At 43.3% G+C, this 17,669-nt stretch overlaps 1 protein-coding gene and 1 long non-coding RNA gene across 5 annotated transcripts in view; both read left to right on the top strand.

Annotated features, from left to right (window-relative positions):
• The first annotated feature begins 626 nt into the window (after positions 1–626).
• Positions 627–2,136, top strand: LOC140578139 (uncharacterized). The gene is made up of 3 exons (XR_011982152.1): positions 627–652; positions 816–857; positions 1,488–2,136. It is a non-coding gene; the product is annotated as an uncharacterized lncRNA (long non-coding RNA).
• A 12-nt stretch (positions 2,137–2,148) lies between these two features.
• The window catches only part of LOC140578138 (uncharacterized), a 51,143-nt gene continuing 35,622 nt past the window's right edge, over positions 2,149–17,669 (top strand). The window contains exons 1-4 of one of the 4 annotated variants that reach the window (XM_072698076.1): positions 2,149–3,807; positions 10,593–10,718; positions 10,882–11,027; positions 11,552–11,813. In XM_072698076.1, the coding sequence (XP_072554177.1) occupies positions 2,181–3,807; positions 10,593–10,633 (1,668 nt within the window). In that variant the 5' untranslated portion in view covers positions 2,149–2,180 and the 3' untranslated portion in view covers positions 10,634–10,718; positions 10,882–11,027; positions 11,552–11,813. Of the gene's footprint in view, positions 3,808–9,766; positions 10,488–10,592; positions 10,719–10,881; positions 11,028–11,190; positions 11,271–11,551; positions 11,814–17,669 lie in introns of those variants that run through there. The other 3 variants (XM_072698074.1, XR_011982151.1, XM_072698075.1) reach the window with 3 other exon arrangements.

The following is a 17,669-nucleotide window of genomic DNA, read 5'->3' as shown; positions in this document are numbered from 1 at the left end:
TGAGGTCAGAAAGTCTGACATGGAATGACCCTTATGTTCACCGTGGCTAAAAAAAAGGTTTAATTGGACATTAAAATGTTCTGTTTGATCTATTTCGTCACTCATGTTAACTACTATATGCAATAAGCTTCCTTAGTTTAATGGTCATGCTTTTAGTTCTGATTGAGTTATTATCATTATAATTGGGCAAAATCAGTTCAATCTTTCTATAATGGTTAATCATACCAAAAGAGCTGTTGAACTAATTAGATTTTTTCCGCAATATACATTGTGGAAAGAATAAATATTGTGTGTCCCCCCCCCCCCTCGCAATATCGTGCAGCCCTAACCAGCGTGAAACAAATCTGTGTGGCTGCATAACGTCTCAGCCATGTTTGTTCACTGGACTTTTGTCAATTTGACTGCTGTGGCTAGATCTTAGTGAGAACCTAATTTATCCTTTTTTAAAACTTTTATTACTAGTTACGCATGTTGATAAAGTTCATACCAACCACACTGCTATGATTGGTACAGTGGAAAATGTTTCTGTATGTGTATTGGAAGCTTATCACACTGCTGCATATACTAATGAAATGCTTGTACAATAAATGCACGTCAGTCATTAACTGATGCATGTTGTCTTTGTAGACTTTGAAGAGCTGTCGCATCAAAGGTGAATATTTTGAAGCCGATGTCATTTTCGCCAATTATGTTTTAGCTTAGGTCAATCAGCTTGAATGACCTTAAAAGGCATATCAAGTTTACATGTTTTCAATAAAGATGACTGGTGGGAAATGTTGACGCAAAGAAACTTGCTTGTCTCTTTTTCTCTGCAGATTTCTGGTGGACTTACAGACTCGAAGACAAAGTGATAGGAGGTATGCTTTGTGCACTTGCACCCTGCATTGCTTGTTCATGTCATACTATTTTACTGCATATATTTGCTATAGCAGTAGAATCGTAGTATTCTAATGGTAATTATCTTACTGCTTAACATGAAACAGCTGTGCCATTGTGTGTTGCATAGACATTGGATGTGTAGTGACAGAGAAGCTGTCACACAATATGAGAAATGGCCACGATACTAATGTTAAGCAGCCAAAGTGTATTTGTATCGATGGCATTAGGAATCTGTAGGTCTTTCAATAAATTCTATTAGATTGACGGGACAAATCGGCATACATGTGAAACATTTAGGTCACTGGGTGTTGAGGCAAAACTTGCTGATGTGTGTGATATGGATGTTTGGCAGTGTGACTTACCTGTTGTAGTGTTTTCTGTCTCTGTTTTAAAAAATCAAGTCATGTGAGACAGATGTATTATAGGTTAAGTAGTATAAACAGGGCAGAACGTTGTTGGTGTACCGTCTCACAGAAGACCACCATTGGAACCACTCCTGACAAAACACATCCATGTATATGCATTTGACATTATGACTGCAAAGTAAAGTTGGAAGGAGGTGTTTTGTATTTTTTATTTTTTTTTTTCTCCCTCCTGTTCATCTGTAGATGCCTCGCACCAAGGCATCCCGGCGTTCAGCAGCAGCGAAGAAGAGGCTAATGGATAGGCGTCTAGCTACTTGTAGCGATGTTGTGGCTGAGACTGTTGACGGGGTATGCCCTTTTCCCCGACCCAAAATGGAGTTGACCGTGACTAATCTGACGAGCCACAACCAACAGCCTGATCCCGCTGCTGCTGCCATCCATGTCGTGGCTAGGACTGATGACGGGGTTAACCCATTTCCCCCCTACCGGAATACCAAAATGGTGATGACTGCGACTCGGCGGACGAGCCACGACCAACAACCTGACCAGGCCGCACAGTCGCGGCCTGTGTCTGTCATGGCTGTGACTGATGACGGGGTTAACCCATTTCCCCCCTCTCGGAATACCAAAATGGTGATGACTGCGACTTTGCCGACTAGCCATGACCACCGGGTTCCCGCTATGGGTGCCATTTGCAGGACTGTTGACAAGTTTTGTAGGTCTTCTCCTTCCCCTGGTGAAGGAAAGGCGCCGACGGACGAGGTACCGCAGCCCCCTCACAAAAGAAAGGCTGTTCTTGTGACGGACCCCCTTGATTTGAAACTTGATTTGAAACTTGATTTGAAACTTGATTTGAAACTTGATGTGAAACTTGATGTGAAACTTGGTTGCCTACCCAGTTGCCTACCCAGTTGCCTACCCGGTTGCAAACTTGAGATGAAAAGTACCCCGGCAGGGCCAAACGATTACCTAACCCTGGATCAGCAACAGCATGTGAACCCTGTAACTATCAGTGTATCTCCTCATTTTCCTCAGGCACCTACAGTGAGAGGCTCATTTCATCAAGGAGACCAACGATTTGGAATCAATGGTAACAAACAGTGTGTGGCTAATAGTTTGATGGCTATACTGATGTGTAAAATAAAGAATGTCTTAAGCTGGTCGGTCACAGACCTTGATCAAGTGCTGCTGAACGGAGACGACCTCTACAGTACCATCAGAGACGCTGGGAGAATTCGAGATGCTTCTGGGTATCTGTTTGTCAGAGATCTACCGACAGAGTACTCATTGAATGGTGATACATTTCAAATAAAGTACCACGATGACATGTTTGTTGGATTGTTTGGTGTGAGTGAGTATGGAGATATCAGTGATGTTCTTATGTCAGCTGATGAAGCGGTAAGAAGAGTATTCTCACGGTTTGATGCATGTCTTTTTACCATAAAAGTCAATACCTGTGCTCTCATTAAGCAAGGGTCATGGTATGTGGTGATCGACTCGCATTCCCGACGGGAAGATGGCACAAGCGAAGCATCGGGCAGAAGCATACTGGCTTACCACTCTAGCCTAGACTCTTTGTTGAACCACATTGCTATCCTGGGCCTGTCTTTAGATGCAAAAGGGGAGCAGTTTGAGATTACAGCTGTAAGTGTGAGTGTATCCACCGAAAGCATCGCACAGCAGCATTCCGAAGGTAACTCATCAGTCACCAGACTCGACCAGTTGACCAGCACACCAGAGACTGGATATGGTACGGTAAGGCTGAATGTGACAGATGATGAAGCGTGTGAGGATGATGTCTATGCTGGTAATGAAGCTGATGTGGTCTTTATCGGTGAGCTGCACAGTGAGCAGTTTTCCTTCAGTCCTTTGACAACGCAGCAGCAAAGACGCCTGTCCTGTAAACTAGGTGTGGTGTACGTCGAGCATGGTCATGTAGACGTGACTGCAGAGTTTCCAATGGGTGATCCTTGCAGAACGATGCCTATCACTGGTGATGGTAACTGCTTTTTCAGGTCTGTGGCTTTTGCTATAACTGGAAGCGAGAGAGAACACAGGAAAATCAGGTGTGCTGTTGTTGCCCACATACTAAGAGATGAATCCAGGTATGCCGCTTGTCTGAGAGAAGGTCACTCTTCTGTCACTCAGTATGTTGCCGCATCACGGATGAAGTACGTTGGTACTTGGGCATCTGAGGTAGAGATTCAAGCTGCTGCCAATCTGCTTGGTGTGCATATTTTCACATACTCTCATGACAGATGGTTAAAGTACTCCACGTGTCTTGGTTGTGATAGTGATCAGACGGGTATATACCTGAAACATTGTAATGAGTCACATTATGAGGCTGTAACTTGTGTGAAAAGGCATGATGCTGATGGTTGTGCTGCGACCTGCTCTCAGATTGCCACTTCTGATGTGCCTTCATCATGTCGTCGGAGACTGGAACGACAGAAAAGACGGTATGAAGTAAGTAAGGTGTACAAGGAGGAACAACTTGAGAGAAGCACAAAGCGCTACCGTGAGAATGAAGTGTACAGAGATCATGTGAAGCAGTCAAGCATCTGTAAGTATGCCACAGACGCTGATCATAGGCAATGTGTGAGACAGTCGAGTGTCAATAAATATGCCACAGACGTTGAACACAGGGAACGTGTCAAGCAGTCGGGTGTGAATAAATATGCCGTAGACATTCAATACAGGGAACGTCTCAAGCAGTCTGGTGTGAATAAATATGCCGTAGACATTAAATACAGGGAACGTCTCAAGCAGTCGGGTGTGAATAAATATGCCACAGACGTTGAATACAGGGAACGTCTCAAGCAGTCGAGTGTGAATAAATATGCCATGGACATTGAACACAGGGAGTGTGTCAAGCAGTCTGGTGTGAATAAATATGCTGTAGACATTGAATACAGGGAACGTCTCAAGCAGTCGAGTGTGAATAAATATGCCGTAGACATTGAACACAGGGAACGTGTCAAGCAGTCTGGTGTGAATAAATATACTGTAGACATTGAATACAGGGAACGTCTCAAGCAGGCGAGTGTCAATAAATATGCAGTAGACATTGAACACAGGGAATGTGTCAAGCAATCTAGTATTGATAGATACAAAACAAACAGCCAGTTTGCTACTGCAGTAAAAAGCAGAAATATTGAAAAACGGGTGAAAGAGAAGGATAAAAGAAAGGATATTTGGTATGTGATTGAACAGTTTAGAGAGAAAATTAATACAGGACCTGTGTACATTTGTTCAGTGTGTCATCGAATGCTGTTTAAACATCAAGTTGTCATATGCAGGAAAGATGAATACTTGAGAAAATCAGAAGGGGTTGCTTTAGTGGCATCGCGGTGTATCACAGATACATACTTGCATAAATGTGTAGATGCCTGTTCTGAAAACTGTAGTGATCTGAGGGGCCCTGCAGGTTCATTGTGGATTTGCTACACATGTCACAGAAAGATTCATGATGGGAGAATTCCAGCTGAGAGTGTCACAAACAATCTAGCCTTACAGCCAGTCCCTACTGAGTTGCAATGTTTAAATTCACTAGAACAGCATCTGATTGGTATGCATATTCCTTTCATGAGGATTGTGTCTTTGCCAAAAGGTGGACAAAATGGTGTTCATGGTCCAGTGACTTGCGTCCCATCTAGCGTTCCAAATGTAGCCCAAGCTTTACCGAGAGTGAACAACGATGACCTTATGATTCGCGTGAAGCTGAAGAGGAAGTTAACTTACAAAGGACACTACAAATATGAATTTGTGCACCCAGAAAAGATAAAGAAGGCCTTGATGTATCTCAGAGAGCATAACAAATTTTACAGTGATATACAGTTCAACAATGATTGGATTAATCCACTACAAAGAACTGAAGACGTCCCTGCTGATGTAAGTGACATACATGATGATTCAGCTGCTGAAAATAACATGGAAGATGAGGACATGGATGAAACTCTGCATGATAGACAACAACATGGCATGTATATGGATACGTGCCTTCAACCTGTTGACATAGCACAAGAGATCCTGGATCAGCACTTTGACGGAATAATGGCTATGGCACCCGCAGAAGGAAACAATCCAGTGAGGCTTTTGACTGATGAGTCTAATGAGGCTAAATGTTTTCCAGTCCTTTTCCCAAAAGCCACAGGCACTTTTCACGAGAGGAGGAATGAGAAACTGACATTGTCTAGATATTTAAATACAAGGATCCTTAATGCAGATGGACGTTTTGCAAAAAACTTGGACTATATTTTTTATGGGCAGTATTTGTCTGAGCTTCAGCAAGTTGTGTCAAATGTGTCCATTGCTGTGAGAAAAGGGTATGATGTCTGGGACAAAGGCACCATCACGTCAGAAACTTTGACAAACGCGGAGTCTCTACGAAGGATGTTGAATTTTGATCAAGGCTACAAATTTCTGAGACCCATCAGAGGCACCCCTGTTTTTTGGCAAAGTGTTCAGAAAGATTTGTTTGCGATGGTGAGACAGCTTGGTATTCCCACATGGTTTTGCTCCTTTTCCTCTGCCGATTTACGTTGGACGGAACTGATGACGGTAATCTTCAAACAAGATGGTATTGATGCACAAAGCGCCAAGCTAGAGTGGTCAGAAAGATGTGCCCTGTTGAAGAATAATCCCGTGACGGCCGCTAGAATGTTTGATCATCGATTTCACTGCTTCCTGAAAGATGTGATCATGTCAGAAGCGCAACCCATCGGCAAAATAGTTGACTACTTCTACAGAGTAGAATTTCAGCAACGGGGATCACCTCACACTCACTGTTTGTTCTGGGTGGAAGATGCACCAAAGGTTGGTAAAGGTGAGGACGACGAAGTAGCAGCTTTCATTGATCGGTATGTGACATGTGAAATGCCCGAGGATGACGATGAAATGCATGAAATCGTATGTAGTGTACAGCAACATAGTAAGAGACACTCGAAAACATGCAAGAAAAAAGGGACAACTTGTAGATTTAATTTCCCACGTCCACCAAGTAACAGGACATTTCTGTCATCACACAAACTTGGAAATGCTGAGACTGATGGAAAACACCTCAAAAAAGAAGTAGCAGCGGCCATCATGAAGAAAGTGAAGCATGCTCTGCTGAACACTGAGGCCAACTATGACTCTGTTGATTCTTTGTTTGATGCAATTCATCTAAATCAAGAAGTATTTGAAGCCGCTTACTCGAGACTAACAAAGAACACTAGCATCGTTCTGAAGAGAAGACCATGTGAAGTCTGGGTGAACCAATATAACAGAGACCTTCTACGATGTTGGAATGCAAACATGGACATTCAGTTTGTGGTTGATGCATATTCATGTATTGTATACATCATCTCCTACATTTCCAAAGCTGAGAGAGAGATGGGACTGCTCCTGGCAAATGCTCAGAAAGAGGCCTCCCAGCAAGGCAACCTTGATGCGAAAGAAGCTCTTCGACAACTGGGCAGTGTGTTTCTGCATAATCGTGAAGTTTCAGCTCAGGAAAGTGTGTATCGTCTGACTAACATGAGGTTGAAAGAGGGATCACGCAAAGTGCAGTTTATCCCAACTGGAGAGCATACGGTGAGAATGAGTCTTCCACTACATGTCATACGGAAGAAAGCAGAGTGTGAGGAGGAGGATGAGCAGAACATTTGGATGAACAGTATCACTGACAGATATAAAGGCAGACCAAAAACAGAAGACTTTTCAGAAATGTGCCTGGCGAGATTTGCTTCTGAATACAGAATTTTATCAAAATCTGAGAGCTCGTCTGCTGGCAGTATAGAGTTGGACAGGAAATTAGGATTCATGAAGAAAAGGACACGCACAGATGCAGCTGTTGTTCGGTATGCTAGGTTTTCGCCCACAAAGGACCTAGAGAAATACCATCAAAGCATTTTGCAGCTGTTCCTACCACATTATTTTGATGGCCAACTAAAACCACCTCCTTTTGGCAGTTACCAGGACTTCTACGAGACTGGCTTTGTGAAGTTTTTCGGTAATGAATTACATTCGGTGAAACGGGTCGTCGACTCAAATATGGCAAGTTTTGAAAAGGAAGCGGATGTGATAGACAAAGCTGAGGAAGATCTACAGTTGCATGGTGTAATGGAGGATGCATGGGCACTGATCTGTCCAGAGACTGAATGTGAACGGTTGGAGTGCCTCGCCAGCAAATTCAGTGTAACGCCAGAAATGAGCGAAGACCGTGATGAGATACCAGATTTGTTACCGAGACCGGGTCGCCATATGTTCCAGGACAATCCTTGTGGTATGTCAAGGCAGGAAGCGCTGGCTTTGCTTCGCTCACTGAACAAGAAGCAGTCTGAGATCTTTTACAAAATAAGAAGCTGGTGTTTACAGAAGACACGTGGTGAAAATCCAGAACCATTTCATGTATTTATATCTGGACCTGGAGGTGTGGGCAAGTCTGTCTTGATCAAAGCAGTACATTATGAGGCATCTCGTATCTTGTCAAAGTTGTCAGATAACCCGGATGAGAGGCATGTGTTGCTGACTGCTCCGACTGGGGTTAGTGCCTACAACATCAGTGCTGCGACGATACACGCCTGTTTCCACATTGCGACAGATGTGAAGCTGCCTTATCAACCACTTGGAGATGAGAAGATAAATTCATTGAGAGCTGAACTGGGAAACCTGCAGATATTGATTATAGATGAGATTTCAATGGTCGATCACAAACTGCTTTCATATATTCATGGCAGATTGAGACAAATCAAGCAAACTGGAGATTATTCTGCCTTTGGTAACGTCTCAATAGTTGCCGTTGGAGATTTCTACCAGCTTTGTCCGGTGAAAGGGAAACCTTTGTATACTGAGACTAAAGGTGTCAATCTATGGCAGAATCATTTTGCTTCAGTGGAGCTGACGGACATCATGAGACAGAAAGATTTGGATTTTGCACAGTTGCTGAATCGGCTAAGGAAACGCAAAAGGGGTGATGCAATGCTAGAGGAAGACATTGCTATGCTTAAACGACGGGTGACAGACCAAGGACAAGACAGTACTGCCCTTCATATCTATGCGACTAATTATGAAGCAGATCTGCATAACCATCGCATGCTGCAGAAGGTATGCTCAGATCCTGTCGTCATTCACGCTCAGGACTTTGAAAGGGTCGCTGCAACTGGCCGACTGCAAAGGAAAGCTGGACATCACGCACAAGTTTACAAGACGTGTCTGTCAGAAACACTTCACGTAGGTGTTCACGCACGGGTAATGCTACTGAAAAACATCGACGTTTCAGACGGCCTGGTAAATGGTGCATTTGGTACGGTAAGTGAGGTGTGCTTTGGTACTGAGGACGATTTCCCATTCGAAATATACGTCACGTTTGACAATGAAGCAGCTGGTAAGTCACTCAGAGCAAAGAAGCCGTGCTTAATCAAAGGTTTGGACAGAGCAACACGAATCAAACCAGAGGAGGAGAGAGTGGGTAACAGCGGTGCAGCACGACGTCAGTTTCCATTGAGATTAGCATGGGCTTGCACAGTACACAAAGTACAAGGTCTGACTGTGGATAAGGCTGTTGTATCACTGAAGAAGATATTTGCAGCTGGACAGGCATACGTAGCGTTAAGCCGTGTGACTTCTCTGGAAGGCCTCATAATAGAAGACTTCAAGGAAAGTGTTATATACGCAAAACAGGACATTGAGAGTGCAATGCAAAGCATGCCTGCTTTTATTGAACCTGTCACAGAAGTGCCATCATTATGCAGAATTCTCCTCCACAATGTTCAAGGACTCGTATGTCACCTGGATGACATAAAGCAAGACGGAAGGTATATGAAAGCCGATATCATCTGCTTGACAGAGACGTGGTTAAAGGAAGACACAGAAGAGATACACCTGAATGGATTTTCATTCTATGGGAAACGGAGACATCTCGCGTACGATGGTGATGATTCAATCTTTGCCGAACTGAAGAACCAACAGCATGGTGGTGTGGGCGTGTATTATAAAGAACATACCAACTGTAGCGTTGTTGATTTGCAGTGTGTCAACATTGAGTGTCTCCAGTTCAATGTGGGCCTACTGAAAACAACAGTCTCAGTACTATACAGACCGCCCTCGTATACTGTGTCAATCTTTCAGAAGAATCTCATGTGGCTGATCGCTCGCATGGACAGCATGGATGGAGGGAAAATCATCATGGGAGATTTTAATGAAAATCTTTTCACAGGAAGTACAATCACCACTTTTATGGAGGAACATGGGTATGCTCAACTTGTGAAAGACGCGACCACTGGGAACGGCACTTTGATTGATCATGTGTATGCAAAGGACATTGTCAAAAACGGTATCTGTGTTTCTGTAATGCCAACATATTTTAGCCACCATGAATGTGTTGTCCTACATTGTCTGTGAAATTGTATGCAAACTGATAATAAAATTTGTGATGGACTGAGTTTTATGGAGAGGGGTCTACTGGGGCTGGGCCTAAGCTTGGGGTGGCTGGCACAGTGGTGAGGTTAGGGGGCTGGGTCTGGGGGGGGCATCGTCATTTGTGTTAATCTTCTAGTGCAGGGGTGTCAAAGTCCAGTCCTGGAGGGCCGAAGCCCTGCACGTTTTTGAGTTTCCTCTCATTTAACACACCTGATTCAACTCTTTGTGCTAATTAACACGTCACTCTTTAACTCATTTCTGGTGGAACAGAAACAACTAAGCTAGACAGAGCTCCAGCCCTCCAGGACTAGAGTTTGACACCCCTGTCATAGTGCGTTCCATTTGCCATCGGACCACTGTTTCTGTGTCATTTTCTGAGGACTGAAGCTGGAAGTGACAACATGCACAACTTATCTGTGGGCTCTGTCACTTCTCAACTTATCTGTGGTCACTACAAAGTTTTATGTATAAAGCAGCCTGACATTTCCAGTTCCGACCTCCAACATAAATGTAATGTAGCATTCCTCGTCCCCCCGATCCAGCCCCAGCCGCAACCATTTTTGTTCAAACCTTTTTTGTTTATTTGTAGTCTCTCTTCCTACTAATTACCCAACACTACCAATGTACAATTATCATGTGGCACTCTGAGGATCAAGCTAAGGGACCTTGTGTGCACGTTTGCATACATGTTCCCTACCTATGTCCACCTCTGCCTGCCACCAGCCATCTGTGTATGCTCCCCACCCTAAGCCAGATCACCCCCTGCACTTGTTATGGCATCAGATTGGGACAGTAATGCATCATACTGCCTACAACCTGGCCAGAGTATGCTGGGCTGGACATGTGAGTTTGCCTCTTCCGAAGGTTTCTTCCTCTTTGAGGCACTTTTACTTGGCCACTGTTAATATTTGCCTGACATGCAAATTTCTGGTTTTTCTCTTTTTCCAGTGCCTGCTGTTTACATCACTCACCCCATGGCCACCACCTGAAGATTACCTTCACCCCTTGTGCTAATAAGGCAAACCTTGTCTGGAGCCCTCAAGGGCAAACGGCCACAGACATCTGTAGGCCACGGTAAGCCCTTATAGTCATCTGTCTGTGTAGTGTCTTACAGAAAAGTTTCAGACTAATGGAAGGAAACATTGGATGTAGGTCTGCTTTTCCTGTATTGTCATAAAGTATGTGATGCAGTCTCTAGGCTGGACTTCGTTTTGTGTGTGGTTCTGTTCTACTACAGTTGATGATAAAGCTACAAGCAAGTAACATGGAATGCAGTCGTACATATGGATGTGCGAGGAAGAAACTGGAAAAGCTGGGCAGTTTGTCGCCAACAATATTCATCTAGACGCAGTGGCTGTGCATGACCATGTGGGCATAGCAAAGGTGCATGATTCACAGTGTCTCCCTTACCGTCATTGTCTTAGATATTCCACCATAGTTCATGGTACAAGACCTGAGACATTAGCCAGCTGAACATTGTCAAAATCACCTGGTATGTCCTGGCGTTCCAGATGTTTAACCTGACGACTTGTATGAATCTCCTCAGGTCACTATTGCAAAATCATCATCTACCACCATGAATATCAACCCAAGGGACCTTTGTATAAATGTCGGTTTCATATCTCCAACCTTGCCTGCTGCAGATCGTCTGTCTATGCAGCCTATAGGCTACTGCATTATCCACTGTTCTTTCTGAGCCAGTTTCACTTTGCGTGCTACTGATGTTGCTGACTCCATGCCCACTACATGAAGTTCCCATAACACATCGCACTCCCTGCTACCTGACCAGAAGATTGCTTGCCCTTGTGAGTTTTCCTATTTCCAAGGCTACTTTTTCTCTGAGGTAGTTTGACTTTGCAACTGCCAGTCTCTTGTTCACTGACATGCATGTTTCCTGTTTTTTCCAGTGCCTGCTGTCGATGTCACTGACCCCATGGCCACTGCATCAAGTGTCCCTTCGCCCTTTCTGCCAATAAGCCAAGCCGTGTGTGGAGGACTCAGGCCTAGTGTGCAGTGCGCATAAACCACCGCAATTGAGCACTGATACCCGTAGTGAACCCTGCCACACATAATCTCCAAACACTATAGAAAGACACCCAGGCTACCTTGATTATAATGTGCCATTGCTCCTATATGTTTCTTGTTATGGTGTGCCAGTTTTATTTCTTGTGGTTCTATTCTTCTGCCCTTCTGCCTCTGATGTCTTCCCCCTCTGCCCTGCTGCTGTACTACTGTTTGCCCCACCATCTGGCACAGCTCCAGCACTTGCCTAGTATCAACTGCCTGCCCTCTGCTTGCATCTCAAATGTGAAGACTGGGAAAATGTGAATTATGACTGACTTTCCCTGCCAGCCCCAGGAGCATGGGCTCCCCCTCTGAGTCTGGCTCCTCCTAAGGTTTCTTCCTTCTAGGGAGTTTTTCCTTGCCACTGTTGCCTCCGGCTTGCTCACTGTGGGCTTTGGGCAGGGATGCTGTAAAGCGCTTTGAGACTATGAAATATCGCGAGACAATATTACAATTTCAATGTGTATTGTATATGTCATTTTTATATAATTTTTATCTATCAATGTTTCATATGTCAATGTTCCATCTATTGTATATCTCAGTTTCATTGTGTATTCATTTATTTCTTTTCACTTTTACTCTGCAATACCAAAGCATTAGTCATGTCTCCTAAGATGTTTCTACTTTGGGACATATTGCAGAATTCCTGTGTTTAATTGCACTAACGTGTAGTAAGGTCACTTGTATATTCGGAAGTATGTCACCATGTTGCAGAATGGCACAATTGCACTTTATTTGTAGACTGTTCATTTAGTAATGATTTTATCCTCGTACATGGAATATTATGTCAGCTGTGCTGCATCCACTGTTGTGACTATGATGTACCTCAGGAGACCCCACAAACAATAGCACAAGCATGAATTTTTAAGACCGATGTAGTCTCTTGAAATTTTCTGATGTTTATTATGTGTTATGTGGTTTGCCTTTCATAAAGAATAAGTATGATAACCAGTATTATTGTTGTCATTCTTAAGCGTGATGAGTACACCTATGAAACTGAGAATGCTTTTCAACTAGGGTAGGTCCGGTCTGGTTCCATTTCAACATGCATACATAGATGATTCACATATGACAAGTATTTCAGTGCTATGATCAACATTAAGAAAAAGACCCACTGGCCTATAATGACATTTGACGGTAAGTAGCTGCAACTTATACTAGCCTGCAATATGCTTGCAGTCTGGTGTTTCAGGGTGACTAGTCCCATTAGCAAAAGTAGCCCAAGTATGCAGCAGTAGTCCTATGTTTAAAAATGATAGCGGACACGGTGATGTAGTGTAAGACTACCAAGAGCCAAAACTATATAATACAAAATCCCAGGATTAATTGCACTGTCTGTACATCTTGAAGGACTTCATGGAAAAGACGGAACAGAGCACATGCATCTGAGTCACTTGTGATGCATCATGTTAAAAAACAAACCTACATTTATAGTAGAAAAAATCAAAAGAAAAGTGTATGACTATAGAATAGCATTTTTGAAAGCACAAAAAATGGATTGCTGACTACACATCTGAGCCACTCGCCAATGTATGGAAAAGTCAAACAATACTAAGCACTTCTGGGACAGAATGGAGATAAGTCTAGGCGTATCTAGTCAGGAGATATAGGACCATATGTAGACATCTGTGGTGTCATACAGTCCAATGGAATGTCTGCTTTGGGTCTGATGCTCTGAGTAGTAGGTAGAAAACAGGATGGAGATTGTTGAGTCTTGGTCTAACAGGTCAGTAGAAGGTAGTAGGAAATAATGTAGAACTGTGTGGTGCAGTATCTGAGCCTGACTGAATGTCTGGTTTGGGTGTGATAGTCTGAGGAGTAGGTAGGAATGAGGATGGAGATTGTGTGGTGGAGTACTTGAGCTTAACTGAATGTTTGGTTTGGGTCTGATGGTCTGAGTAGTTGGTAGAAATAGGCACCTTCATACCTGATGTGGAAAGTTACTTACAAGTTAAAGTTTGTTTGTACTGGCTGTGTGAACATGTGTTGTATTGCATATTCTTGTGCTGTGTTGCATATTCTTAACAGTCCCAAGCTGGGAAACTGCTGCATGCAAGAGTAATAATATCATACTTTGTTTTTTTTCTAGGATGTTCATTTAGACATGAGAAGGCCTGAAAGTACTGAATGGCACTGATTAATGGCACACTGACTCCACCTGCTGGCCAATTTATTGAAACATTGAAATTATTCTAGTCCACACAAGCTGAAGCTGAAGCATCACTGAAGTCTGATAAATTTCTAAGAGTGAAATGGCAGGATAATAACAGTCAATTAAAAACCTGGAGGCAGATGAAGAGAAAGATAATTCTTTGAAGGTTTTATGAGGAATAAAGACATTTCAGCTGAATTAGCCAAGGCAGGTCTTAGACATATACAGTATAGACAGTGGCCATAGTGCCCCCATTTGAACAATCAACAGGAAATTTGGAGGGTCTGTCTGTGGTACAGTGCTACTTTAGTGAGAGAAATTTGGTAATGATTGGCTGAAGCATGCCTGAGGTATAGCTGTCTGGTAGGGCATGGCTGTCTGTATCAGCAGACAAAAGAATTTCGATTGTAGGACAAACAGGACAGGAGATATCAACCGAAAAGTGTATAGCGCCCCCTCTGGCTGAGTCGGGCGGGTCGGACAATCAGTAGTGGGTAGGAATAGGCATCTTTGTGCCAAATATGGTCAGCCCAAGACTTACGGTTTAGGTTGGGCATTCAGTTCTAGGGAAGAAAAATAATAAAGGTACTTCACTGATCCTCATGGGGAAAATGCCTTTATGTCTCTCTCAACTTGCTTTGCAGAGAGTACACTGTGCACGAAGGGTTTCTTTCTTAGAAGAAAAATAATAAAGGTACTTCACTGATCCTCATGGGGAAAATGCCTTTATGTCTCTCTCAACTTGCTTTGCAGAGAGTACACTGTGCACGAAGGGCAGACAACTGTTGGGATGCCTAGCACAAGTACCCACCAAAGCTGGGTTCGAACTGGTGACTCTCTGATTACAGGCACACAGGCTTAGCCCACTGAGCCACCCGCTGCCATGGGCAGGATGCAGGAGATCGGTAGACACCTTCCTACCTGATCTGGTAACTCATTTTAGCTGAATGAGCCTAGGTAGGTCTTAGCCACATATAGACAGTGGCCGTAGCACTCCCGTTTCATCAATCAACACGAAATTTAGAAGGTATCTATACGGTACAGCACTACATTTGTGAGAGAAATTTGGTAATGATTGGCTGAAGCTTGCCTGAGATATAACTGTCTGATTGAAATGGGCGAGGTTACCAGTATAGTCAGGGTGTGGCTGCTGGCCATACCTTACCAAAAGTTTAAGTTTTTTCTCTAAATCTTTAAAATGACTGTCTACTGAATTGAATGAAACCAGATTTATGTAGGTTGGGCGAAAATCCTCGGAGGTTAATGAAATAACCTGTTTTCAAAGAACTAAAAATCATGCAAAAACACAAAGATGCAGAACCAAGTTCTATACGTTGTCAGGTTTGACATGACGTTGTGAATTGGATTGGCAATAAATTTCAACTGTAGGCTTGACAGTTCTGGAGATATAGGCAGAAATGCAAATCAGACTGCTGTAGCGCCCCCATCTGACTGACTGGGACGGGTCAGAGGGGCTGAGTAGTGGGTAGGAATAGGCATCTTGGTGCCAAATTTGGTCAGCCTAGGTCTTATGGTTTAGGCTGGGCATTCAGTTTTAGGGAAGAAAAATAATTATAATCTAACCCTTTGGAAGAGAGCCTGAGCCCATCTGAATGGCTGGTTTAATAAAATTTTTTGTATTTTTTTTTCCTCTTGCGTTACGGACAGCATGCTGCGCACATCGGGCTGCCTAGCTCAAGTACCCACCGAAGCTGGGTTCGAACCGGCGACCCTCTGATTACAAGCATGCAAGTTTAGCCCACTGAGCCACCCGCTGCTGTGAGTAAAATGGGTGAGATCGCTGGACACCTTCCTTCCTGATCTGGTGACTCATTTTACATCAATTAGCCTAGGTGGGTCTTAGACATATATGGATAGTGGCTATAGCGCTTCTGTTTGACTGATCGATACAAAATTTGTACGGTCTCTCTGTGGTACAGCTGTACAATACTATGCCAATTTTGGTAATGATTGGCTGAAGCATGCCTGAGATACAGCTCTCTGATTGAAATGGATGTGGCAACAGTACGGTCTTGGTGTGGCTTTTGGCCGTACCTTATCAAAAGTTTAAGTTTTTTTCCCTAAATCGTTAAAAGGATTGTCTCTTGATTTAAATGACAACAGACTTATGTAGGTGTGGTGAAAATCCTAGGAGGTGAATGAAATGACCTGTTTTCAGAGAAATATAAATCATGTAAAAACACAAAGATGGAGAACCAAGTTCTATATGCAGTTGGATTCTTCAGGACATACTAAATTGGACTGGCAATAAAATTTAAGTGTAGGTTTGGCAGTTCTGGAGAAATAGGCAGAAATGCAGATGGGGGTGCTGTCACACCCCCATCTGGCCTAATGAGATGTCCTTTACAGGGTGGGCTGAGGGTCAGAGGACAAATGTACCAGCTAAATTTGATTTGGATTGGTCATCATTAAGCAAGTCAAATTGCAGCTGGATATTGATTGGCCAATGGCGGCCACTGTTTCAGGACTCATGACTGTCATTGTAGGTGACTGACCTCAGGCTGGGACCTAGTACATATCTGCCAAATTTCAGTTGGATTGGCCAAGGCAGTCAGGAGATATTGGCAGTTTTTAGTCATAGCGCCCCCTATGGACGAAATGCGGCCCCCCTTGGACCGTGTCCCCAGAATGATGTCCGGAGGTATAATTTCAAATTTGGTCGACGTAGGTCAAGGCAAGGGCAAGACATAGCTGTTAGACCAAAATGGGCCAAATTTGGGAATTCTTTGGGCGTGGCTAATGGCCGTACAATACACAAAATGTCTCAATTTTTTTAGAAATTCTTGATGAGCTCACAGTTCTGATTCGTTTGACACCTCATTTGTCTGATTTGGTAGGACAAGCTAGGACTTTAAGAGATAAGTAGTATTTGCAAAATATGCAAATTAGCAAAAAATCTAAGTAGGCGGAGCTTCATGGTCCCATTGACTTTTTGGTAGGGCATGGCTGTCTGTATCAGCAGAAAAAATAATTTCGGTTGTAGGACAAACAGGACAGGAGATATTGACTGAAACATGTTGGGGGGCGCTACGGCGCCCCCCTCTGGCTGAGTCGGACGGGTCGGACAACCTGAGTAGTGGGTAGGAATACCAATCATCCTACCAAATTTGGTCGGCCTAGGACTTACGGTATAGGCTGGGCATTCAGTTTTAGGGAAGAAAAATAATAAAAAAAAAAATAAAAATAAAAATAATAATCCTAACAAAAACAATAAGGTTCCATAGCACTACGTGCTTTGGACCCTTAACTAGAAACTGCAGGCAGTTACGAACGGGTCCAAAGCTCGGACAAGTAGGACAGGTAGGACAAGTAATAGAGAAATAACGGCGGAAAACTGGAGGACTGTCACTGGCGGCCAGCATAGTACAAAGTCAGACATAACTATAATATTATAACAGGATGTAGATTAAGTGTAGTTCTAATGATATTGTAGATGAAAGACAGAGCAGGAGTGGTTTTGATGAGATGGTCGTAGTATTAGGTAGAACTTTTGATGAGATGCTTTTAGTGTAGCTGTAACAGGTCAGTAGATGTTGGATAGAATGTTGAACCCTCCGGTGAAGTGCCTTTGCCTGTCTTAATTATAATAAAGAAGCTTCATTGCCTAAATAAACAGTACAGGCATAATTTGCAGAACATAATGTAAGACCTGGAGGAGTGACTGTTACTGGTGGCCACTGTAGTAATATGTCAGATAGTAGTAATCAGTGCTTGGACAGGATAGAGATTTTTGAGTCTAGGCCTAATGTCTGAGGAGATATAGGACAGAATGTAGAAACCTAGCAGCT

Source organism: Paramormyrops kingsleyae, chromosome 13 (assembly GCF_048594095.1).
Source record: "Paramormyrops kingsleyae isolate MSU_618 chromosome 13, PKINGS_0.4, whole genome shotgun sequence".
Taxonomy (NCBI): domain Eukaryota; kingdom Metazoa; phylum Chordata; class Actinopteri; order Osteoglossiformes; family Mormyridae; genus Paramormyrops; species Paramormyrops kingsleyae.
The sequence above is the reverse complement of the archived record's forward strand: the minus strand, read 5'-3'. Positions and strand labels throughout refer to the sequence as shown.